The sequence below is a fragment of the Prionailurus bengalensis genome, chromosome B3, assembly GCF_016509475.1.
Source record: "Prionailurus bengalensis isolate Pbe53 chromosome B3, Fcat_Pben_1.1_paternal_pri, whole genome shotgun sequence".
In the NCBI taxonomy this organism is placed as follows: Eukaryota; Metazoa; Chordata; class Mammalia; order Carnivora; family Felidae; genus Prionailurus; species Prionailurus bengalensis.
This window is the reverse complement of record NC_057355.1, coordinates 146,804,365-146,826,119: the sequence shown is the minus strand read 5'-3', so window position 1 is coordinate 146,826,119 and position 21,755 is coordinate 146,804,365. Positions and strand designations below refer to the sequence as shown.

Genomic DNA, 21,755 nt, shown 5'->3' with positions numbered 1-21,755 from the left:
TGTCCGGGAGGTTGGGCTGGGCAGCCTGGGGTCAGCATGGGACTTCGGGGTGAGGGACAGTGAGGGACGGGAAAGTGGCCCTGGCGGCCCCACAGGGCCCCGTCACCCTATCGGGCCCACACGCCAGCTGTCTCCTGGCACTGCTGGGGTGTCAGGGGGACCCCGGTGGTGGCGCGCGGTGACTGTCCCCTCCCGTCTTTTGCTGAAGCTCCTTCCTCTACGCCTTCCTGAACCTTCTGGTCAGCGCCTCTGTGGTCTTTCTCGTCTTCATCGCCAGCACCATCGTGAGCGTGGGCTTCACCATGTGGTGCGATGCCATCACCGAGAAGGGCACCGTGTCCCACAGGTGCGCCTGGGCCCCGCCCCACCCCCACTGCCCCCAGCCGACGTCTTGGTGCATGAATCCCATTCTGAGCTCCGGGTTTTGTCCTTCCTGCCTGTGCCCCCCCCTGTGCACACCTGGCCAGGGACTTCCTGGGACCCACCCCCTTGGCCTCAATACCCCCTTCAGTGAAAGTAGGGCACCTCCCACACCCTGGGGGTGGAGCCAAGCCGAATGTGTGTGGGGGGAGGGGGTACGTAGGCCCAGCGCACTCGACCCTGGAGGGCCGGATATGGCTACACAGCACAGGCCCTGGAGATCCCGCCCTGTGCTGCCTTCGAGGGCAGAGGCCTGGGCTGAGTGCTGGGCTGGATTTGGTCGTGGAGGGTTTGGAAGACAGCGATAGGGATGGGGAGGAGCGGGAGCAGAAGCTTCTGGTTGGAGGGGGTCAGGGATGAAGCCTTTGGGGCTAGGACAGTTGCCTCACCGTTTGGGGGTGCTGCATGCCGCTCCCCATGCCCCGTGTCCTGGCGTCACCTGCCACCCCGCGCCTTGCTGTTTCAGCTGCGAAGAGCTCCAGGACATCAACTTGGAGCTTAACGTGGACAACTCTGCCTTCTACGACCAGTTTGCCATCGCCCAGGTAGGTGGGGCTGCCGGGTAGGCGGGGCCTGTCCCGGTAGGCGGGGTTGTTCAGGTAGGAGGGGCTTCTGGGTAGGCGGGGGCTATTCTGGTAGGCGGGGCTCCCGGGTAGGCGGGCTGTTCTGGTAGGCAGGGCTGTTCAGGCAGGCGGGGCTGTTCTGGTAGGTGGGGCTGCCGGGTAGGCGGGGCTGTTCTGGTAGGAGGGGATGTTCAGGTAGGAGGGGCTGCTAGGTATTCGGGGCTATTCTGGTGGGAGGGGGTGCCTGGTAGGCGGGGCTGTTCTGGTAGGCAGGGAAGCATGCATCGTTGGGGAGGATTCCATTCACTGCTGAATACACCGGATACACAGACTGTCTCCAAACGCTCTCGCTCTCATCCAGGGGAGGTCGAGGATGGGGCCAAGCAAAGGAGATACAGCTGAGTGAGTGGTATATATTCGGGAAGGCTTCCTGGAGGAGGGGTTGGAAGAGCTGGATCTCAGAGACTGAGTGAGGGTTCTCGCAGGTGGATGTGGAGAGGGTGAGGCATTGGGCTCCTAGGAGGAGGGGCCAGCGTGAGCTAACTGCGGAAGTGAGGTTCAGGGGGTGAGGGGGTGGCTCTGTGCCAAGAAAGGAAACCAGGCATCAGATCTCTGGTCTGCAGTCCGGGGCAGGGCGCTTGGAGCGGGGACCCTCCGGTAGATGCTGGGGGGCTTGTGGTTACTGCCTGGCCAGGGGAAGCAGATGCCATGTCTGAGGAACGGTGTGGGGGGGCAGAGACCCTCTCCCTGCCTGGCCTCCAGGAGACCCGGTGCCTCTCTGGGGACCCATTGGCTGGGATACAGGTGTGTCGAGGCTTGTCAGCGGTCAGTGAGGGCCTGTGTCTGAGTCCACATTTGTGTCTAGGCAGACGACACTGCTGTGGGGTCCGCAGGTGGGGTTGGCTTCTTCCCGCCCTGGGCAGGGCTTGCTGGCATCCAGGTCCATGTTTGGACCCCAGACTGGCCTCTCAGGGCTCACATGGGCCCGTGGCTGATCTGAGGACTCTTCCTTTGGAGAGGAGCCCGCTGGGGGGCTGCACATCCGGTGGGTCCAAGGTTCTTTGCTGACATGAGCTGAAAGCACCAGAGACTCCTTCACGAAGATGGAATGGAAAATGCTTCGGGGCTACTTGCGCCAATTAGATTAGGAAGGCGCGAGCTGAGTCTGGTGACAACCTGACATGAGGATCTGTTGCGTGTGGCTCAGGCCTGGTTCCGTTAAATTGTTTCTCCTTCAGCTGTTTGGGAGAAGCCGATAAAGGTCAATTCATCCCGGCAGCTGGAGGTGGCTCTGTCATGGGCGGGCTCTCCTTGGGGCCGGGTGGGCTGGGCTGCCTGGGGGCGAGGGTGGGCAGACCCCCAAAAGCGTCGTGCAGCTCGGGGTTCAGAGGGCAGGCCGCCAGATGCCAGGGAGGGATGGGCGTGTGGGGGAGGAGGCGAGGCGGACCCCGGGGCAGGGGGGTTGCGGGCCGGCCGGCCTCCTGACCCTGCCTCTGCCCTCTGTGTAGTTCGGCCTCTGGGCCTCGTGGCTGGCCTGGCTGGCCGTCACCATCCTGGCTTTCCTGAAAGTCTACCACAACTACCGCCAGGAGGACCTGTTGGACAGCCTGGTCCACGAGAAGGAGCTGCTGCTGGCCAGGCCGACCCCCCGCACCTCCTTCCAGGAGGAGAAGAGCGCGGTCATCTAGGTGCGGGCGGGGGAGCCCGGCCCCCGGACGCCCCCCCTCCACCCCCGCCTCGCCCCGGGGCTCACAGCCCCACCTGGGGGAGCAGCGGGGGCCCTGCCTGGCCCCACCTGCCCCTCGCCTTGCATGTCCCCCCCTCGGCACCGTGCAGAGTGAGCCCGCTCACCGAGCCCCCCACCCCCACCCCGAGCGTGGCGGCTGCCCGGGGTGGGTGCCGGCCCTCAGACAGGGCCACGCAGGGGCCTCCTCCGGGCTCCGTGCTTGCACGGCCGGCCTTTCCGGGGGGCGCTGGCCGGGCAAGCCTGCTGAGCAGGGGTCCAGACTCTAGGGCACCCCTGCCGTAGGGCTCGCCTGCACGCCACGGCTGGGTGCCGTCTCCGTCACCTTGCCGGCTTGCCCGGGTGTGATTCTGTGTGCGATTCTGTCGGGCAGCCTGCGTCCCCAGAGTGACCCCAGCCCACGAGGGCCACGCGTCGCTCTTGTCCCTTGCTCCTGAGCAGTGCGTGGGCCAAGACTTCTGTGGCCTGGGAGCTGGGGGGTGGGTGCAGGAGGGAGCTCTCCGGCAGTGTGTTCCCCACCTTCTGGCCCTGCACCCCCCGCCCCTACCGCAGGGCCCGGTTCCCTGTGCTCCTGCTTCGTGGTGCCCAGGTGGCCAGGCCTGGTCTCAGCGTCAAAAGCATAGGGCAGTGGTGTTGCCCTGAGTCAGGTGGTGGCTGTGTGGGTGTCCTGGAAAGTGGCCGTGGTGTCAGGACTGGGGGCCCACGCCCGGTGCCCCTTGTCCTCTGCCATGGGACTTGCCGGGGGAGCCCCGGGTGGCCCTGCCTGGAGGCTCCCCGGGCCCCAATGTTTGTGTCACAGGGTGGGGAGGTGGGGGAGGCGGGGACACGGGCTGAGGGGCACAGCGCCCCCTAGGGAGGATGGGGTGGGGCAGGTGCCACTGGAGGCGTCTGGGTGAGCGTGTGAGTGCCTGTGAGCGTGTGGATGTGTCTGTGTGATATTAGTGCGTGTGTGACACGAGTGTGTGCACACGCATGTAAGTGCACGGGAAGGTGTGAGTGTGTGAGCATGTAGCTCTACGTGAGCTCACATTCACAAGTGTGAGTGAGTGTGCGCAGGAATGTGAGCACGTGCATGTGCACACACGAGTGTGTGAGCATGGATGGGAATGTGTGTGCCCAACTGTGAGCATGAGTGCGTGCGTGTCGCAAGGTGTAAGCAGACATCAGAGCTGGTGAGGACACAGCGGCTCCTCTGGCCTTCATCCACCAGGACGCCCCCTGTGCCCCCGGCCCCCCCCCCCCCGGTGGAGGGGCTGCCTTCCCGTCTGATGGACGGAGCCTGGAGCACTGAGGCCGCCAGAGGGCATGACCCCGTCCACACGGGGGCAGGTGGAGGAGCCGGGGGGACCCGTGACCCCAGAGCTCAGTGATGAGCCACCTGGGCTGCTGGGCTGTGGACCCCCCTCCTCGCGGGGCTCCCCGGCTTCCACATCTGCACGCAGTGCTCCTCTGCAGGAGTGGGGCACCCCGTTCTCGTCTCCCGGGCTGACCCTCCTGCTGCTCCCCACCCTCCAGGGAAGGAGACGCCCGGCTCCCCACATCCGTGCCTCGCGCTGCCAGGGGCTGGTTTGGTCTCCCACATGGGGGCACGGATCTCCCGAGGCCACGGATGCGGGTCCGGGGCGAGGTGCCGAGTGGGGCGGGCAGCCTGGGCCAGGGAAGGGAGGCCGCCCGTCACCTCCTGCCATCTCAGAGCCGCTCTGGCCCCAGGGCCCGGCCGAAAATGTCAGACAGAGCAGCTGGGTTGCTGGGGGAGCTGTTTTGGGAGCACCGAGGCCCCCAAGCCGATCTGGTCTCAGCTCAGCCCTCGTGCACGAGCCGAGGGGACCCTCTCCAGCCCCTGAGCGCTCTGCTCTGCTCCCAGCAACAGCCAGGCCCCGGGGCAGGGCAGAGGAGCAGGGGCGGGACGCGGCCTCCTGGAGCCCCAGGGTCCACGGCAGGTTTGGGCCCGCCCGTGGTGGCTGCCGCTCCTGGAGCGCCCGGCCGGGTCTGGGGCCTCCCCTCCTCGGTCAGGCTAGGGGAGACGCGCGCCCACTTACCTGCAGGTGTCACTGGTGCAGCGGGGTTGTCGCTGGCACAGACCCGTGTCAGGCCAGCGGGGGGCTTCCAGGGAGGGGACAGCTGGGTCCCCCAGGGCTGGGCAGGAAGGGCCCCCCCGATCGCTTCTGCTTCTCCCAGCTGCGCGTGGATAACAGACATCTTTGTCTTAATTCCACTCCTGACGAAAACCGAAAGTAATGATTCCTAAGCCTGGTGTGTCTGTTGTTCAACGTCCAAATAAACACAAAGTCCTGAGCCTTGTTGTGGACAACGGAGCCTCTGCGCCCCCGGCCCCAACCTCCATCCACCTTCAGCGTCCTGGCTTCCGGTGTTTCGTCCGCTCCTACGGTGTAAAAACTGCCTTGTGTTTGTTCCTGTCGCTTCAGAACCTTGCCGGGATGAGGGCCTGGCCTCTCCGGGTTCGGACCTTCGCGTCCGCGCGGGCTCCGGGGCTTCCCGGGGCGCACGGCTGGACGCGGGATTTCGGACCTCTCAGGGCATGCACAGCCTGAGCAGTGTTCTCGCCAAAGCAGGTGCTCACGGCCTGTGGACCCTCCGGACCCGGGATGTCTTTGCCGTCATGGGCTCTTGGCCGAGAGCAGCGGCTGTGAGGAGGGGGCTGCCTCACGCCTCATGGCGGGACTGCCCCAGGGCGGGACCAGGGCTGGAGGGTTTGAGCCTGAGGCTTGTTCCCGCCCCACGGGCTTGGACATGTGACCTACCTCTCTGAGCCTCAGTTTCCCCATCTGGAATATGGGTAGTAATCTGCCTGTCCTCTTCGGGGGGTGGGGTGAGGCGAGGTGGGGTCCTGGGGGGAGGGCTGGGCTGCTGCGGGAAGTGGTAACCACCCTGGTCGTGCTAGAACCAGCTGTGACCCTGGATGGTCCCTGAGGGCTGGGGTCCTCCCCCCACCACGGCCCCTGTCGGCTCCTGCTTCTGGAGACCGGCCCCTCCTCTCCCCCCGGGCCCCCTGAATCCCGAACCCTGTAACCACCGCCCCAGTCCCTGAGGCCCAGCAGAAAAGGCTTCCCCACTGCCCCCACGTCTGCTTTAGCCGATGAAGCCAATAACGTAGCAATTGGTCCCTGTTTCGCTCCTTTGGGTAAGAATCCCCAGACTAATAAAAGAGGTGGCAGTGCGTTTTAATAGAAAACCAGTGTGTTCCCACTTTGGTAGTGGGGACAGGCACGTAGAGCGTCACCCCGGGAAGGAGCAGCACGGCGTTGGCCGTCCCGTGGACGCTTGTCTGCGGGTTGCTGCGGGAGGTGGCGTCTTCCTGGCAGTCCCTCCTGGTGTCTGACCACGGGCCTCCCCGCTTTTTCCAGGCCCCCCCTCCAGGCAGGGGTCCGGACCACACGGGTCCCCATGGCCTTGCAGCACCGGCGATGGCACGGTGTCTGCACGGGGTCACGGGACTCGGAGGCACTGTGGCTGGCGTGTGGCACCACCTGGGGTCCGGGCGCACGCGCCATGCTCCAGGGGCGGTGGGGGTCCGGGCAGAGCGGGCTGCCTCTCGGCCGCTCCGGGTGGACAGCGGAGGTCGCGGGCGGCACATGTTTCCCCCGGGGCACGAGAGGGCCCCTGAGGCCTCGGGGTCAGACCTGGGCCCAGAGGCTGGGGCCCCACCACCAGCACCAAGGGGAGATGCCAGGCCCCGCCCTGCACGCTCGCGGCCGCAGTGGGGAGGGCCCCACGCCAACAGCCAGACCCGTGTGCCTCCGCGGGGTTTTGAGGTCCAGGCCCCGCAAGCCCCAAGCAGCAAGGTCCAGTTTTACTTCCGAGGGGTCTCGCGGGCACAGGGCCGGTGTCCCTGTCTTCAAGGGCCCCCACGCGTCCGCCTCCGGGCCTGGCCCAAGGATACGGAGAGTTCCCACTGGCGTGAGGGCTCTCCGGGGCCCGAAGCAGGCAGAGGAATGGGTTTTCTGGTAGAACCTCACGGTGGACCCCCACACATACAAGCGGGGCCCTGACTGGATGGGTGGGCCGCCTGCTGCTCCAGAGCCAGGGCTCCGGCCCCCCCCCCCCCGGGAGCCCCCAGACCCCAGCGGGGGCTCCCGCCCTGCACGACGGGGGCCGTGGGGGGTGGGGGCGAGCATCCGGCCGCGGTCACAGCTGCAGCAGGCCGTGCCAGCAGGTGACAGCCGTGTGCCTCAGGCGCAGGGCAAGCGCGAGGAGCCGGGCCCAGAGGTCCTCGAGGGCCAGTGTCACCCGCTCGGCCCGGCCGCAGTACAGACCCAGCACGAGCACCAGGAGGAGACACACGGACAGCCGCAGGAGCAGGGAGCCGCCGCGGGACCTGGGCCGGCCGAGCGCTGGGGGCGGAGGGGGCCCCGGGTGAGCCTGGGGCTCCCTGCTCCTGCGGGGCTGGCGGGGAGGCTGCAGGGAGGGTGGTGGGTCCCCGGGTGCCCCCCGTGGTCCCCATGGGGCGTGGAGCCCCCCCTCCCCTGCCGTCCGTCTCCCACCCCTGCCTGGGGCCTCTGTTGGCCCTGCCTCTGGCACCCTCCCTTGGGACAGGAGTAAGGGGGCAGGACCCCAGAGGGGTGCTGTTGCCAACCGTGTGTGTCAGGGGCTGGGGGGGGGGCTGCTGGAGCCACCAGGGGTGTGGCGAGCGTGGCCTGGGCACAGGGTGTGGGGGTGTGGGGAGGGCTCAGACTCACCCTTGGTGGCCGTGGTGGACTCCCTGCTGGCGATGTCTGCGGAGGAGAATGGAGACGCGGTTGGGCGGGCAGGCCCCGGCTTGGGGGGCGCACCCGACCTCAGCCTGCCCGCGCCCTCAGGGCCTCGTGTGCCACGCCCACCCCCCAAAGGAGCCCGAGAACGGCCGGGTCGGACACAGTCACCCCGTTTCACAAGGGGAAGGCGCAGGGCCCTCCAGGGTCTGTCCCAGCCTCGCTGCCCCAGGTTCAAGCTGCCGGGGCTCGGGGACCCCGAGAGGCTGGGCGCTGTTCTCATGGCCTGTGCAGTGTGGGGTGTGGTGACCCCACGGGTGGCTGAGGGGAGGAGCCTGTAGAGGACCCTCACTCCCGTCCTGCGCAGTCTCCTGGGGGGGCCCCGACCACCCCCGGACCGCCTGCGCCCCAGTGCCCCATCCATAGAGAGCTGTTGGGAGGCTCCTGGGGGTGAGCGCGGAGGCCAGGGGGCTGGGCGCGAAGAGCAGGCAGGAGGAGCCTTGCAAGAGCCCCCCAGCATCGGGAGAGGAGTGGGGCCGGGCCGGGATGCTCGTGACGGGCCATCCAGGGAGACCCTAACACGTGTTGGGCAGAGAGTTTCATCCACAGCTCGGCAGGTCTCAGGAAGTGAGGTCTTGCCGGGGCGGGGGGGGCTGTGGTGGGCAGAACGTAAGACGCCCCCGTGATTCCTAGCTCCCTAGTGTCCCCGTTTTTGTGACGTCCCCTCCCCGGTGTGGGGCCTGTGACTTGTTTCTACCCAAGAGAATACAGCGAAGGGGAAAGGATTCTGCAGCTGAGATGCAGGCCCCAGTCAGCTGACTTGGAGTCCCCTCCAAAGGGAGATGATCTTGGGTGGGCCTGACCTAATCAGGAGCGGAGGGAGGGCCTGCTGCTGCTCTCAGAGGTGCAGCTGCTGAGTTGTAGAGCTGCCAGGAATCGACTTCTGCAAACGGCAAGGGAGCTTGGAACGGACGCAGGCCTCAGATGAGAGGCAGTCCCGGGCCACACCTGGACGGCAGCCTGGAGAGCCAGGCCTGAGCAGAGGACAGGCTGCACCGGGTCCACGCCCCTGACCCGTGGGGTCACTGCAATAGTCACTGTGGCTTGCTCGAAGCCTCTAAGTCCGTGGTCACCCGGTGTAGCCAGCGGATACAGGGGCCGGTCCCAAGGGAAGGGCCGAAGCAGGCGTGAGGTGGGCCGGGGGCGGGGAGGGCGGCGGCGGTGAGGGGCTCTGGGGCTGGGGCCGGGAGGTGGACGGTGGTGGGAGCAGCCGAGGGGCGCTGCAGGGAGGAGTGGGTGGGCCGCTGGGGACGTCTGCCCGCCGGCCTTCCCTCCAGAGGACGGTGGCGATTTGGGCAGCTGTGGATTTACTTTTTCCTGCCGGTTGCCGTTCTGTTGACTGTTACTCTGTGTGCAGACTGACCCGTGGGCCCGGGTTTCGTTGGGGTCATCGGGGTCCCTTCAGAGGGCCTCCTGCGGGTCCCAGGACACGTGTCCCCCTGCCCCACCTGTCCCCGGGCCTGCTGGCCGCGTTCTGCCCTTACAGTGGACGGCCACCTCCGGGGGCTCCCGGAACCGCACGTGCCTGGCGGTCTTCTGTGGCTCGGCCCCGCGGCTGCGGCGCTCCGGCCGGCTCTGCCTCAGGATGGAGGGGGGACACCTCTTGTAGCCCTCCTGGGGGGGGACGCAGAGGGGAGCCGTGAGCCCCCGGGGCGCGGGAGACGAGGTGCCCCCCGTGGACCGCCCCACCTGCAGCCCCAGCCCCAGCCCCCCAGGTGACTGGTGGGGCCTGGAACAAAGCCATCGGGGCCAGCCCAAAGGACGGCGGCTTTAGCGGTGCCACGGCTGCGGTCCGTGGCCGCACAGGCCCGTGTCTCCTGGTCACCAGTCCCGATGGTGTCTGTAACAACTTTTACGGGTCGGTCGTGATGAGGACGACGGTAACTGTGAATATCCACCGAGGCCTGTCTTCACGGCCGAGCCGCCCACACAAAACCTCCCTGAGTCCCAGCACGCTCATGCCCGCCGCTGTCCCCCTGCCCCGAGCCGGGCCTGTTCGAGGTCAGTACCTGGCGTGGGTCACACAGCGGGCCTCTGTCACTCCCCCGTGGACGGGGTGACCGATCTGAGCATGAGACGGGGGCTGGGGACGGACGGAGCCTGGACACAGGGGCCCGCCCAGGGGCCACCCTCCCACCCACAATGAGTTTGGAAAGTAGAGTTACTGGACTGCTCTGAGCCTCAGTGTTTCCATCTGTAAACTGGCCACAACAGGCCGTTCTGAGCCCAGGCAGGCCCCTTGCTCAGTGGCTCCCGGCTGGGGGGCCCTGGCGGCACAGAGCCTGCTGCCGGCCTTCTGGGGGGCACACGAGACCCACCTAGTCCTGGGGTTTGGCCCAGCTCGTGGCTGTCCCCTCTCCTCGGTTGGGACGCCTGTGCCTGCGGCCTGCCCAGCCTGGCGGTGAGCACCGACATTAGGTCAGGACCCGGGTCTGAAGTTGGTTCCCACTTTGCCCTGGCCTGGGCTTCCGCACCTGCACCCTCACAGGACACCCTGGCCCTCCTCTCTCCACCCCCTCCTCCCCTACTCGCACACCCTCCTCCCTGGGCTGCGAGGGGACCTTGCCAGGGAAGCATCCAGACTTGCTGCTGCCTCGCTCCAGAGCTCTCCGTGGCTCCTGCTTCCTCTGCCTCCTCCGCTGTCTCTCCCGGTGCAGACCTCCGGGCCCGCCCTCCCTGCCCTTGCAGACTGCACGCCGGCCCTCCGCCCTGGCCGTGCACCTCTGCCGCGTCCCACCCTGCGAGGCTCCAGCCCTCTCTGCCAGACCACACCTTTGGAGAACTCCCCACCCCGGTGATTCCTCCCCTGGGGCCGGGGACAGCTCAGGGCAAGGGCAGGGACCGAGCCTCCCGCCCCTGCTCCCCCTTCCCGCCCCAGCAGAAGCCCAGATCGCCGAGCCTGGGATGCGGGCTTGTCCGGGACCCTGCCTTACCCTCCCTGCCCCGGGCTGCGGCGAGCTCGGAGCGGCCTCTTCATTCTTTCTGGTCTGATGTCGCGTCTCTGGCCGGGAGTCGGGGCTCAAGGTCTGCCCTGCAGTCCTCATCTATCGGAGCATGGTCCTAAGACAAGCGAAGACGTTGCTTATTGTACAAGCGACCCTGGTAGGATTAGAATTCCGGAGGGGATTCTCCTGTCCCCTCCGCCCACGAGGAGACCGGCTGCACCCTCCCCGGTGGCCACAGGGTCCCTCATCGTCAGCTTTCACGGCTGCCTAACGTCCCACAGGCTGCCGTCCGTAATTTACGGCCGGCCTCGGATACTGGGTGGGCAGGAAGTTTGCATTTTATTCTCGTCGTCACACTGTTCGGAGGCCTCGGGTAAAGTTGCAATAAACCTCTTGCTTCCCCCTTTCACGGGGGAGACTCTGGGGGTGAGCGAAGGGCCGGCACTGTGGGGGTTCCGTGGGGCTGGGGGCGCTGCTCCGGAGGGTCCCGTCCTCCTTGAGGGGTTCGGGCTGGTGGGGCGGCCCCTCGGTTCTGCACAGACTCTGTCTCCGTCTCCCTCCCTCTCTGTCCCTCCCTCTCTGTCCCAGGTTTAACTCGCTTACTTATCAGGTGTCAGGTGGGAGCCTCCCCGTTCCCACCTGTGAGCCTGTGATTGCTAAGCACCTGTCGTCCCTACCTGTGGCCCTTCTCGCGTGGGTTTTCTTTCGCAGACTTTGACGGGCTCTTGACTTTTGAGACCTTCCCCAGCCCTTCTCCGGGCACAGACCCCGCCAGGCACCCGTGCAGGTGAAGCCGGGCACCGAGCATTAGTCCTTTGAGGGTGCTGGGAGCGGGGGGCGGGGGCGGGCCCACCCCCACGAGAGCAGTGAGGACTTTCTGGGGGATGTGCCCTTTCCCTGCGGCTCTCGGGGGCGCTGGGCCTTCTCTGGCCAAGTGCCTTTGCCTGGGCCGCCGTCTGCCGCTGGGCGGTCCCCCTGCCCTCCGGCTGCCCGCTGCCCCTGCCCCGCCGGCCTCGCCCCACGGGTGGTCTTGTTCCGGCTCCCCCTTAAATGTCATTTCCTCCGAGAGGAAGCGGGGGCCTTTGCGGGAGTCCTGGGCTCTGTCCTTCTTTGGCCCGGTGACCTCGTTCAACAGCGTGACTGCCCTGGGCCTCAGTTTCCCTGCCCCGTAGCACAGGGGGAGGCGAAGACTGCTCTTGGTACCCCCTCCTGCCCCCCCGCGGGCCTCCTCCGGCCGCCCGGCAGGCCCCCACCCTCGGGCCTCTGGCAGCGACAGTGTGTAACACGAGTGCTCTCCACTCTGAGGCCGCTCGTGACAGATGGGTGATAAAGGGTGGAAAATAGCTCAGGCCTGGGGCCTGCAGTGTGTCACCGCCGCTCCCCTCCCCCCCCCTCAGGGCGGGCCTTCTCGGGCAACAGCCTCTGACCTTCTTGAGGCCACACTTGCTTCTCCCTGGGGGTGGGGAAACTGAGGCCTGCCAGGTCTCAGAGCCCCTTTGGGACGGGGCCTGCCGGTGGCTGGAGCCTTGTCTCTGGTGGGGGCCTGCCTGGCTGGGCACAGGTGGGCCGCAGGTCTCTGATCTCCTGCTGAGTCCCCGGATCTCCTGCTCCAGGCCAGGTGGGCCCGGGGTGCTGAGCCGGGAGCCTCAGGCCCTCCCACCCTCCCTTGCAGGAACTCAGGTCTGGCCGAGGCTGTGCATCAAGTCCCCGCAGAGGGTGGGGGTTGGCCCACAGGGGCTGAGCCTCTGCACCCGGCCCCGGCTCGCCTCTCCCGCCAACCTCCGGGCGTGTGTGAGGCGGGCGGGCCAGCTCCAGCCTGGCCCAACGCCTCCGACGGCACCGAGCCCCCCCCCCGGGCTGGGCCACCTGACCTGCCGTTGCTCTGTGACCACCCGGTAGGCTTGTCACTCCCTCCCCCCACAACCCGGGCCCGGGGCCGTGCGCCCCACTCTGTGCCCCACTCCTCCCCACGCCCACTGACCACCCACTGCCTGCAGGAGGTCTCCGTCCTCGCCGGGGGTCCCTCTGAGACCCCCCATGTAGTGCAGTCCTGCGTGGGGAAGGGGCCTTCCTCAGCTCTGACCTTGTGGCGGGCGGCCAGGTCAGCAGCCACGCCGGCTCCCTGTCACCCCTCCCACCCCGCGCCGTGCCTGTCCACCCGCTGGACCCTGGGGTTCAGGCCACGGAGGACCTGGCCGGGTCCCGTAGCCCTGGGGAAGCTGAGGGTCTCCTCGTGCCCCGGCCCATCTCCAGTGAGAGGCCTGGGCTCCCCCCGCTCACCTGGGGCTGGTGACAGACACCTCCTCCAGGGGCCCCCGGGGTTGCCGCAGGTGGGAGAACCGTGGCAGGACGTCACCGCACAGAGGCCGGAGCCACGAGCCCCCCCACCCTCCCCGTTCGTACACCACATACACGCACAGCTCCCCACACCCCCGTGCGTGCCCACACCGCGTACACATGCCCACCTGGGCTCCTGCAGGCGCTGCACCTCCGGGTGACTCGCCCACCTGCCTGGCCCCCCACCCGCCGATCGGAGCCTGGAGCCGAGCGGGAACCCGAGCTGTCGCGGCTCACGAGCCCGCCGAGAAGTTTCCATTACAGCAGCGGGCAGTGGCCTCTGGAGGGTCTGGCCGCCGAGGAGGTCATCACAGCGGGGCTCGGTGGCCGTGGGGGCTGTGTGCCCTCCCCCTCCCCCGAGCGGCATGGCCGAACGGTGGGGGTGGGGGGCTGAGCGCGCAAGATGCGAGCTGCACCTTCTTCCGGCCGGAGAAGCGGACAGGAGGCCACGGACACCCCGAGGCCGGCCTCCCCGCGGCAGGGCGGGGGTTCCCGGGCCCGGCCAGCCGCCCCCAGCCCAGCACTCACAGGGCGGAACAGTCTGGCAGATCCCCAGATAACACACACTTCTGATGTGAGCAAGGGGAGAACCCCTGGGGACGCCCCCTGGGCCGGCCTCTCGCTCACTGGGCTCTCCTGCCTGGGGTCGGGGGCACGGGGAGCGGGAGCTGTCCTGACAGTCCCCAAGGACCCTCCCCCAATCTCTGCACATCAGGACGTGGGGCAACAGCAGCTCAGGGTGATGGCCGGGTGCCTGCCGGGTGCAGTGGGGTGCCCTGGAATGGCTGACCTTGGCCTTGAGAGCCCCAGGCACATGGGAGCAGGTGGACCCCAGCCCTGGCCACAGTGAGACCCAGGGGGGTCACCCAGCCCGAGTTCCAGGCCCCCGTACAATGGTGGGCATTTGCAAGCCATCCAGCATGTTGTAAAGGTGGAGATAACATGCCTGCACAGAGTAGGTGCCCAGTGAACGGCATGTTCTGAGCTGGAGGGGTGACCCACGTGCACAGTGGGCCAGGATGGGGACTTCTTCTGATGAGATCAGCTCAGAAAAGGGCCGGTTCCCTGAGGGTCCCGAATGCTGGGGCTGGGGCTCGATGGCCCGAGTGAGAGACCATTCCCTGCTCAGCTTGGCTGTGCCCACGTTGACCTACCCTCAGCAGCACCCTCGGGGGCCTTTGGGGCAGGCGTCTGAGCCTGAGCCTGCTGCCCCTGCAAAATGACAAAATTCCTGGCCACGGGTGGCTTCTGAAGGGACTGTGCTTGGCTCATCACCGGGGGAGACTCATCGAGACCCCGTGCCCCAGCTTTGTGGTGAGAACTGGCCAAGTCCCCCCGTTGACCCACAGACGGCTGCGCCTCAAGCAGGAGTGTAGAGGGTGGGCTGGCCGGGGTCCTCGGGTCAGGCCAGGCCACGGAGGAGGGGGGCTCAGAGCGCCGGGGAGTGAGAGCACCCACCGCCCGCCCTTCTCAGACGAGACTTGGGGTTCAGAGGGGGCTGGTCCACCTCCCTGCCTGCCCGCCTGCCCGCCTGCCCGCCTGCCCACGGCAGGTTCTCCCCTGCTTCTCTGGTTGGGAATCTTCTCTAGCAGCTTCGTTCCCAAATGGGAAGTGAGCCTCTACTCACCCCCTGAGCTGGGATCTCACCTGGCTCCCCCTGGGGCCGTGAAGCCAGGCTCTGTGGCGTCTCCAGTGACGGGATGTCAGTGTGGTCCCGGCCCAGGCCTGGCCGTAGCGCCCCCCCCACCCCACCCCCCCCCACCCGCCACCTTCCCCCAGAGAGACCCAGTCCCTCCAGCCTCTTGCCGCTCTGGCCTGGTGCCGCTGCTGGTCCGCTGCGGGGCGGTCTGTGGCCGGCCTGCGTCAGGCCGCCTGAGCTATAATTACCTCTCCCCTTTGGCAGAAATAGCAGTGACCCTGCGGATAGGCCGCTGGCAGAAGAGGAGGGACTGGTGTCCCAGGCCCTGAACACAGGCCTACGGACAAGCTATGGGGTCAGTGCCCCGGCCCTGCCCTGCTGGCCCACATGCGGGCTCCAGCCTGGCAGCCCTTGGGAAACGTGGATTGGACTCGGAGGCGGAGTGGGGGTGGGGACGGCAGGAGGGTGGGGTGAACGGAGTCCGGCCCCTGCCTGACCCCGCCCCAGAGTGGGGCCCCGAGGCGGAGGGCGCCCACCCTGCTTCTCACCCCTGCACCCCTGCATCCTGCTCTGGGGTCCCAGGAAGAGCAGGCAAAGCATGGACCCCATGCTGCCATTTGGGGTGCACTGGCTGAGCCCCATATCAGCCCAGCAGGCGGGGCTGGTGTTCAGGTCAGAGGGGGGCAGCAGGGGTGAAGGCACCTGCATTTCCCAGGGTCCTTCTGGGCTGGGGGCTCCTTGTGTCTGAGCGGCAGCCGTCCCACATTAGCAGATGAGGAAGTGCCACTCAGGGAGGGGAGGCAACTTGCCCAAAGCCACACAGCCCAGGGGTGGCAGCGGGGCGGGGTCTCAGTGCCGCCCCCCTCCCCCCCGCCGCCGCCCCAGCTCGCCCCAGCTGGCTCCTGATCTGCGGGCACATATGGCCGCCCGGAAGGGGTGAGGCCCGAGGAGAGACCACCCCCACCTCCTGTCTCTGTCGGGAACTCAGGCAAAGCTTCGGGGCCCCCAGGGTGTCCAGGGAGGATGGGGGCTGGGAGGGGCAGTGTGGGCCGAGGAATGTCCCAGGGTCCCCTGAGGGCCACGCAAGCCATGGGGCCTGGAAAGCAGCATTTGTGCGCACTGTATACAGAGGCCAGTGAGGTGCTGTGTGTGTGGGGTGGGCCCGTGGGCGATCTCCGCGCTCTGCAGCAGACTGTCCTTGCAAAGGGTCTGATGGCAGACGCACTCGGGTCTCTGGTCATGCTCAGCTCTGCCTCAGAGGGCAAAGCAGCCGTGCACAGGATAGAGAGTGGATGGGCATGGACGGTGGTCGGGACGGACGGTGGATGGGCTGGATGGTGGACGGGACGGACGGTGGTCGAGACAGACGGTGGATGGGACGGACGGTGGTCGAGACAGACGGTGGATGGGACGGACGGTGGTCAGGATGGACGGTGGATGGGACGGATGGTGGTCGGGCGTGTCTCTGTTCCAGTAAAGCCCTTTTCACCCTCATTTGTAAAAGTCAGCTGGGCCGGTCGGCCCCGGGAGGCAGCTGGGCAGCCACTGCTCTAGGGACAGCACCGCAGAGGGCCGGGGGCAGAGGGTGTCCCGCCTTCCGCTTGGCCTCCTGAGGTCCTGAAGCCAGATGAGACCCCCTCCCGCTGTGCGTGGCCGGGTGACACCCCACCCCTGCCCGGGTGCCCGCCCCCATCCGTGGGAGGCGGGGCCGCACCCCCAGACCCGGGCTCCGGGACGGCTGCTTCCGTGCCCCTTGCCGACGGGGACGGGGCTGGCCCACCGCCGGCTGTCCTGGAAGCCGACGTCTCTGCGGCAGACCGCCCCGGTGATTTCTGCGCCCCAAGCCCCGCGGCATGAGGTCTGCCCAAGCTCCACTCTAGCCTGGTCGTATTTCCTGGTCTCATCTGATCCAACACACTGCGCGCTCCCCACGTGCCTTCACCGACTGAGTTTCGTACCTGCCTGGGGTCTGCAGGGCGAGATAAGGCTAGGGGAGTCCTCGAGGGGCCTCGGTCCCTGTGTCCCTGGGGAGGCGCCGAGGGGGACCCGGAGCCCCGGGTGCGGCCGGGGGACGGGAGGCAACACGCCTCCAGACCGTCCCGTGAGCTGCAAGCGACTGGGACCAAAACACCCGCTGGCTTTCCCTCCACAGATTTTCGCGGCAGCCTCGCCCCGTGCCGGGCCCCGCGCCCTCCTTTGCCTGTCGTTTCCCAGGAAGGCGGGATGTCCCAGTACCTAGGGTCCCAGGAGCTGTGAGGCCCAGGAGAGAACAGGTGTCTTTATCAGTGGGGTTCTCCAGAGAAACAGAAGCGACAGCATGTGCGTGTGGAAAGAGAGTCGCTCTAGGGACGGGTCCCCCCCTGTTTGTGCTGTCACTCTCAGGGACGGGTCCCCCCGTGCTCGTGCTGGCCACAAGCCCCCACGACCGGACCCAGGAGAGCCGGCCGTGGGTCCCGCTCTGAGCCCAAAGGCGGGAGGAGACCCGTGTCTCAGCTGGAAGACGGGCAGAGGGGGCGGGTTCTCCCCCTCCGCCTTCGTCTTCAGGCCCCAACTGATCGGACGAGGCCCACCCACACCGGGGCGGCCTCCGTTTCCCTCAGTTCGCCGAGTCAGATGTCCGTCTCACCCAGAAACGCCGGGCGTAACGTTCCACCAAATACCCGGGCCCCTGCGGCACAGCCACGCTGACGCGTAAGACGAGCCATCGCAGGGCTGGTTTCCACCTGGAGTTCCGGGGGGACTGCAGAGGCTCTGAAATGCAGCCACCGCAGCGACTCGGCATGGCCTGGGAGCGTCGCGATGGCCTCCATCTTTTGTCAAGCGTCCGGGCGCCTGCCTGTGGCCCAGCACTGACTCCGACTACTGGGCCATCCTGGGACCAAGGTCCTGCTGGATGAGGGACCCTGCGGTGGGCAGGTGGGAGCCGAGGCCCGTGTGTGGTCCCCCACCTTGGCCCAGCCTCAGGGCCAGGTCCAGCGTGGGCAGGCCACCCAGCCGGGGTTGTGGGAGACTGGCCTGAAGACTCTGCCCCACTCACCCCTGCACAGCCCACGGGCGTCCTTGGCCATGGGGCTGCGTCCCCTGCGGGGAGTGAGTGAATACATTTCTGTTGTTTCCTGCCGCTCGACTATCCTGTTCGTGACACTTTGTTATGGCAACTGCAGCGAACGACCAGACGCCTCAGCGCGGGTGCTGAAGCCCCAGGGCTGGAGGAGTGGCCCCGGGCACCCAGGACGGAGGCACAGAGACGAGCCCGAGGGTGAGCCCCGGGCCCCTCCAGTGTGAGAAGTCGGGCGCTCAGAGGAGTGTGGGGCCTGGGGGGCCTGGGGCTGGGCTGGGCAGTGGGGAGAAGGCAGAGGGCTCCCAGCGCCACCGCAGGGCCAGGAGGGGAGTGGGAAGAGCCCCCTGGACTTGCCGGAGCTCTTCTGTGGATTGGAGAGAGCAGAGCCAGAGTGGGAGGGCTCAGGGGCAAAGAACGGAGGGGCGGCGGGGGCGGGGGCAGTACAGGCTTCACACTGGAGGGGCTGGTGTGCCCTCTGGGTAAGAACCAGGCTGGGGTCCCCGGGCACAGGCTCCCCCTCGCGGGAGGCAGTGGGGTGGGGCGGGGGGGGGGGTTCTGTTCAAGGGAGGAACAGCTGACCGTGAGGTAGTGAGTCCCCCATTACTGGAGGAAAGCAAAGAGTGATTTGCGCCTCTGGGGACTCTCCAGGACTCGGCACGACTCCACTACTCCACTACGACATTTGGGGTGGGGACAGCACCGAGGGAGGGAGGGGGGCAGCGGTGAGCCCGTGGCCTGTGTGCCCGCCAGGGCGCTCTTGACGCACAGCTGCCGGCGAAAGACTTCTCTTCCAGTGCAGATGTTGGTGGGGTCACAGGCCCCCGTGCAAGGTCAGAGCCCCTTCCTCTGGAGCCCACGGCTTGTCATTCTCGGACGGAAACGGATGCTCGGGAGGTTAGGGCCACACGTGCCCACCCTACCACCCAGCCGGAGCCCTTGTTCGGAGGACGGGCTGCCTGGGTGGTGCTTCCACCCCAGCCTGGCGGGGCCCTGGGTCACCGTGTGGCTGGTCCGCTCCAGTCGGAACCACGGGACGTGGGGCCCCAGTCATCTGTCTCCACAGCTGTGATAACGGGAGGCTCTGGGCCCCGTTGTGCACTAACAAAAGCGGTCCCTTTTCCCATCTCCTAAATTATTCATGACCTCCAAGAGGCTGTAAAAGTCCTCAGCTCTCTCCAGGAGCCATAATTACAATGATAAATTTTATTTATAAAGCCGGTCCCTCCCGCGAGCCAGCTGCCTGGGGGGCGGTACATAAGCCATAACCGAGATAGGGGCCGTGGAAATCTGCCTGTCACAGCTGGCTTTCCGGCAAGGTCTCGGGGCTGGCTGCAGAGGCGGGGGCAGCGAGCGGAGGTGGGGGGGCCTCGCCGCTGGCCCAGCCTGCCGAGGGGCTGTGTTCGGGCTTCTGTGGGGGCACCGCACGGCCCCAGGGCGCGGGCTTCCGGCGCAGAGCCATCCGGTGTGGGCCTGGCTCCTGCCCTGGGGGTGCCGCTGGCTGGCTTCTGGTCCTCGGTCTTGGGGCCCTGAGAGCCCACTGCAGGCACGTGGCCCTGGCTGGCCCCGGGGCCGAGTATTCACACCGTGACACGTGCCCCGATGTCTTCACACGTGATCTGCCTTCCGCGTCACTCGTGTGTGGGCACCTTCGCGGCGCGTCCTCGCCGAGCCCTCCCGTAGCTGAGCCCCCGTCGACCTTCGCCGAGCCCTGTGGGTAGGAGCCAGGGTGGGCCCCCCTGGCTGACCAGGACTTGGGCTTTGCAGGGAGACTGCCCCGCACGGGAGCCTGAGGAGGCAGCTCAGGGTGAAGGTTTGTAGCGGGCCCGCCGGCACCTCCCTCGCGGCCAAGGTTGCATCGCTGCCTGGACGTCTGGTGCGAAACGTTAGAAAGAGCTGGCCCTGGGGCCAGACGGCCGGGGCGCCCCCGCCCCCCTTCTCCTGGCTGCGTGACCTGGGGCCAGTCACTGCCCGTCGGAGAGCCGCTGACCCCTCCCCTGTGGGGGCTGCCGCGGCACCAGGCGGGGCTGGCCGGGTGGGCACAGTGGCCGAGGTGCCCACCACCCGCCTGGCCCGGGCGCACTCGTCACTGGGCGCTGCCCTCCCCGGTGGCGCCGCGTGCAGGCGGGAGCCTCCCCAGGCTGGTCGGCGGGGAGAGCCTGTCTGTCGGATAAAGGGCCCGGGTGGGCCTCGATCTCAGGGGCACCGGACATTGCCTTGGTCAGTGAGGCTTAGGGGGGCCGGGACAAGTGCATCCGGCCACAAGCCCTCCTGACGGCAGGCCCAGGGACGTGCATCCTGCCGTGAGGTTAGAGCCCCAGCCCCTGGCGTGCGCCTGGGCCGCATGTTACCGCTGGCGTTGCGCGCTCACGGGTTCCCTGGCGTGTGCAGGGAAAGCCATTTTGGTGGAATGAACCCCAAAGAAAGCAGCGGGAGCTTCCAAAACCGCCCACCCTGGCCGGGAGCCGTTCCAGACCCCAGGGTGGTTACAGGCACCCTGTACAGGGTGGGGACAGGCAAGGTCCCCAAAGACTCAGGGGATGCAGGGCTGGCGGTCCCCACCCTGTCCCCGCTCAGTTCACCCTGCGGCCCCCGCAAAAGCCAAACGGACCTGGAGGTCTCCTGGGAAGTCGTCTGTGGGCCAGGGCGACAGCTGCGGGGCCAGCCGCCCACACACGGGTCGGGTGGCTTGGCCGAGGTACCCGCGGTGGATGCCGTCCGTGGCCAGGGGGTTTCTGGCAGGCTCCATGGGAGCACCTGGGCAGCACACGCCTCCCGGGTGGGGAACTTCCCTGTTTATAAAGTCGCCCTGGTGGCCGTGGCACCCAGGAGACACCACACTGGGAGTTACGGGCGGGCCTGCGAGAGCCGGAGGGCGCCCGTAGGTCACACGGATGGGTGGCCCAGACCCGTTAGCTTCCGTCACCTCGACAACACTCCCTCAACTCAGACTGGGGGCATTGTGGCGGGGGGGTCCTCGATGATTAGCTGATGACGGAGGAAAACACGGGCCTGGGTTCCGGAAGTGTCCCTGATGGGCACAGGGAGCATCGTAGGGGGCAGGGCTGCAAGCAGTGACCTGGTGTCCCGCTCTGCACGGGGAGAGACGGCAGGGGGCTCCTGGACCCTGGAAGTGGCCGGGATGGTTGGTCAGGGGCCTGGGAGGGGCCACGGGAGCCTGGGGACAAGGGGTCTGGAGCAGGTGGGGGCTGGGTCTGTGGGGCAGGCACACAGCGTGGGGCTCTGGAGAGAACTGAGCAGACAGGCCTGTTGGGGTCTGATGCAGGTCACAGGAGACAGGGAGAGGGCCCCCCTTCGGGGCTGTGCCTGCCTCCCCGCCTCCGTGTGGCCCCCCGGGCCCCGGACCCACCCCCGGGGTATCTGAGCAGAGGGCTGCTTCCCGGGCTCCTGAGCTTTGCCCCAGGGCTGGAGCCAGACCTGGCTCAGAGTCTGGGGGGGGGGGCACCGCTGAGGGGGGCAGGCATGGGCTGAGCTCTCGGGGAGGGGCACCCCCCCTCCAGCAGCCAGGCTGGAACCTGTCGACCCTGTGGCCTGGGGATTGTGCAGAGTGGCCAGAGCGGAATCCGGAAGCCCGGAAGGAGGCTGGAGTCCTGCTTTCTGCTTGTGGCCCCATTTCCGTTTCCTATTAGCGACAGAGTTGATTGGATGTGCCACAGACTCCGTCATTTGCATTTCAATGACAACTTCCCGGCTTCGGGTTTCTCTGCCTCTACCTGAGGAAACCAGCCGCAAAGTTTCAGTGGAAAAGTAATTTAAAAGTAGCCCTTGAGCAATCACTGTCAGGAGCTGGGGGACCTGGTGCTGGGGGAGAGCGCCTTGGGGACACAGCACGAGGGAGGGCCGGGGGACGGGCCCGCTCAGGGTCGGACCAAGGGGCAGGGTAGCAGCTGACAGAGAAAGGCACAGACTTGCACCCAGGTATTTCAAGTCTGGCCGGAAGCGTGAGGTCTTCAGGGGGTCAGGGCCGGTGGCGGGGTTACACTTGCGGGGTCTCTCCCTACCCCCGCCACTCCCGGGAAGCCCTCAGCCAGGAGACCCTCAGCAGACGCCTGAATCCTGGCATCTCCATCCTGGCGAGGACCGTGAGCGTCCCCGCTCCCTCAGCCGAAGCCCCCACCGTGGCCGCTCCCTGGGTCTCCGTATCCCTCACCTCACTCTAAGGCGAGGACTGCCGTGTCCCCGCCTCTGAATGCAGCCACACACAGGCTGGGCATCCCGGTGACCTCAGGTTCCTCAGGTGGCCTGGTGTCCACGCACCC

The 21,755-nt window shown here is 67.4% G+C and overlaps 2 protein-coding genes across 7 annotated transcripts in view; one reads left to right on the top strand and one right to left on the bottom strand.

Moving 5' to 3' along the window:
• The window catches only part of TMEM179 (transmembrane protein 179), a 58,661-nt gene that overhangs the window by 6,694 nt on the left and 30,212 nt on the right, over positions 1-21,755 (top strand). Inside the window, exons 2-4 of one of the 2 annotated variants that reach the window (XM_043554420.1) lie at positions 209-346; positions 887-965; positions 2,492-5,022. In XM_043554420.1, coding sequence (XP_043410355.1) covers positions 209-346; positions 887-965; positions 2,492-2,671 — 397 coding nt within the window. In that variant the 3' untranslated portion in view covers positions 2,672-5,022. Of the gene's footprint in view, positions 1-208; positions 347-886; positions 966-2,491; positions 5,023-21,755 lie in introns of those variants that run through there. The other variant, XM_043554421.1, reaches the window with a different exon arrangement.
• CB3H14orf180 (chromosome B3 C14orf180 homolog) lies at positions 5,894-14,530 on the bottom strand. 5 transcript variants are annotated; one of them, XM_043554422.1, is made up of 5 exons: positions 14,426-14,530; positions 10,430-10,556; positions 8,981-9,110; positions 7,425-7,460; positions 6,767-7,079 (listed from the first exon to the last, which is right to left on the bottom strand). In XM_043554422.1, the coding sequence occupies exons 2-5, from the start codon at positions 10,538-10,540 to the stop codon at positions 6,874-6,876; spliced, it is 483 nt and encodes a 160-aa protein (XP_043410357.1). In that variant the 5' UTR covers positions 10,541-10,556; positions 14,426-14,530; the 3' UTR covers positions 6,767-6,873. The 5 variants fall into 5 exon arrangements, with proteins under 5 accessions (XP_043410360.1, XP_043410361.1, XP_043410357.1 ...); XM_043554423.1 differs by lacking the exon at positions 14,426-14,530 and adding an exon at positions 12,907-13,267; XM_043554424.1 differs by lacking the exon at positions 14,426-14,530 and adding an exon at positions 11,119-11,244.

Coding starts and splice junctions, on each gene's coding strand:
- CB3H14orf180 (XM_043554422.1), bottom strand. CDS start 10,540: ATGAGGACTGCAGGGCAGACCTTGAGCCCCGACTCCCGGCCAGAGACG. Junction 7,461..8,980: donor CCCGGAGGTGGCCGTCCACT/GTAAGGGCAGAA, acceptor TCTCCTCCGCAG/ACATCGCCAGCAGGGAGTCC. Junction 7,080..7,424: donor GTCCACCACGGCCACCAAGG/GTGAGTCTGAGC, acceptor CTCCGCCCCCAG/CGCTCGGCCGGCCCAGGTCC.